Raw genomic sequence first — 1,718 nt, forward strand, 5'->3', positions numbered from 1 at the left:
CGCGGTGTACCGCATGGCGCCCGTCCCGTCGTCCGCAGCATGCCACACACGGATCGTGTTGTCTCTCGACCACGAGACCAGGATGGGCAGCTGGCCATCCGCACTCGGCAGCGCAATCACACCCTGCACATCGTTCGTGTGGCCCTCCAGCACCTCACAGGAGGCACTGTCCGCGGTGTACCGCATGGCACCCGTCCCGTCGTCCACAGCATGCCACACCCGGATCGTCTTGTGGTTCGACCACGAGACCAGGACAGGCAGCTGGCCATCCGCACTCGGCAGCGCAAACACACCCCGCACCCTGCTGGTGTGGCCCTCCAGCACCTCCACGCGTTCACCAGTTAGCACGTCAAGTACGTCCACATTCTTCCGACATTCACCAGCAACCAGCGAGCCACCGATGTTGATGACTTTTTCGTACGAGCCATCAAAGCGAAAGCGCTCAGCACCACGATGCGCGAAAAGGGTCCACGGCTCTCGATGGAAAAAGAGCCCCAAACGAGGCATCTTCGCTCACAGCAGCAACCATGTCCTTCACGGCTTTGGACGCCTTGACATAGGCAAGTCAAAGCAACAAGCTCGGTCTCGATGTGCGACGTACCGCTCTCAATGATTTCACGTGAGAGCGACAGCGCACGCTCGACCTCGTCAACGTCTTTGGCTCCTTCACAGCCAAGGCGCACAACACAACGCAGATCATGGAGGAGGCCACCAAGCGAGTCGTCTGCGCGGGCTTTCATCCACGGCCAGGAGAGAGCAACGGCAACGGCAGCATGGTTTGCTCCAGCTGCAATCTTTCAAAATACCGCGGGTGACGATCCAATCGGAGGCAGTGCCAGAGGTCATGGTCTCCATAGCGGACTCTGGCGTGGCGCCAGGCGGAGGCACCCCGGCGACAACGGCGAGGTGACGGGCAGGAAGGGAAGGGATGTCGTCAACGCACACCTCAAGCCGATGGCGAATGTACTCGAGGTGCAGATCGTGCAGCTCGACTACGGTTATGGCGCCGCCATCCGTGGCAACGACGCGCAGCAACGACGTGTTGGCGAGGGCATCGAGGGCCCTAGCAAACTTGATATTGCTTGCGTCGATCGCGGAGCGGAAGTTGGCGACGTCGATGGGCGCGTCTGATGGAAAGACGGCGAGCATGGCGTAAATAGTCAGCGCCACCTTGCGGACATGCTTGGGGATGGCACCGCCGAGGGTCCAAGTGATGATGTCAAAGATGTGGGCGTACTTGGCGTCCGATCCGCCGCAATCATCGCGGTGCTCATCCATGGCAAACTCGGTTGCATCTGCAGCGTCCTCAACAGCGTCGTCAAGTGCAGCCTCGCCAGAAATGGACGAGCCAAGGACGGCGAGGGCGAGGGCATGCCCACGGCAAAAGGTCGCGAGGGAGACGATGCGGGGATCGTCGAGAGCAAGGGTGTTTGCCCACTCAGGTGAGCCCTTGGCGAGGTAGTTGCGAAGGACAACAGCAGCGTCGTCCGGGCCAAAGGTGCCAAGCTTGATGGAGGAGGCGGTTGTTGGTAGCAACAGCGGCGTTACGCGAGGTGACGAGGACGGCATGCGGGCTGCGATGTGTTGGTGAAGACGGAGGCCTGCGGTGGTCCACGCATCGTCGAGATGAGCAAGATGCGAGTGCGGCATTGGCGAGGGCCCGGGTCTTGGCAGCAAGAATGGGTTGGAGGTCATTGAGGCCAGCTTGTGCATCGATT

General features: G+C 60.9%; 1 protein-coding gene across 1 annotated transcript in view; it reads right to left on the reverse strand.

Annotated features, from left to right (window-relative positions):
- AMSG_12122 (uncharacterized protein) overlaps nt 1-1,718 on the reverse strand; it is a gene marked incomplete at both ends in the record, with an annotated part of 3,935 nt that overhangs the window by 1,253 nt on the left and 964 nt on the right. Inside the window, 3 exons of the mRNA XM_013900326.1 lie at nt 79-476; nt 602-664; nt 807-1,506. Coding sequence (XP_013755780.1) covers nt 79-476; nt 602-664; nt 807-1,506 — 1,161 coding nt within the window. The remainder of the gene's footprint in view (nt 1-78; nt 477-601; nt 665-806; nt 1,507-1,718) is intronic.

The sequence above is a fragment of the Thecamonas trahens genome, assembly GCF_000142905.1.
Source record: "Thecamonas trahens ATCC 50062 unplaced genomic scaffold supercont1.38, whole genome shotgun sequence".
In the NCBI taxonomy this organism is placed as follows: Eukaryota; order Apusomonadida; family Apusomonadidae; genus Thecamonas; species Thecamonas trahens.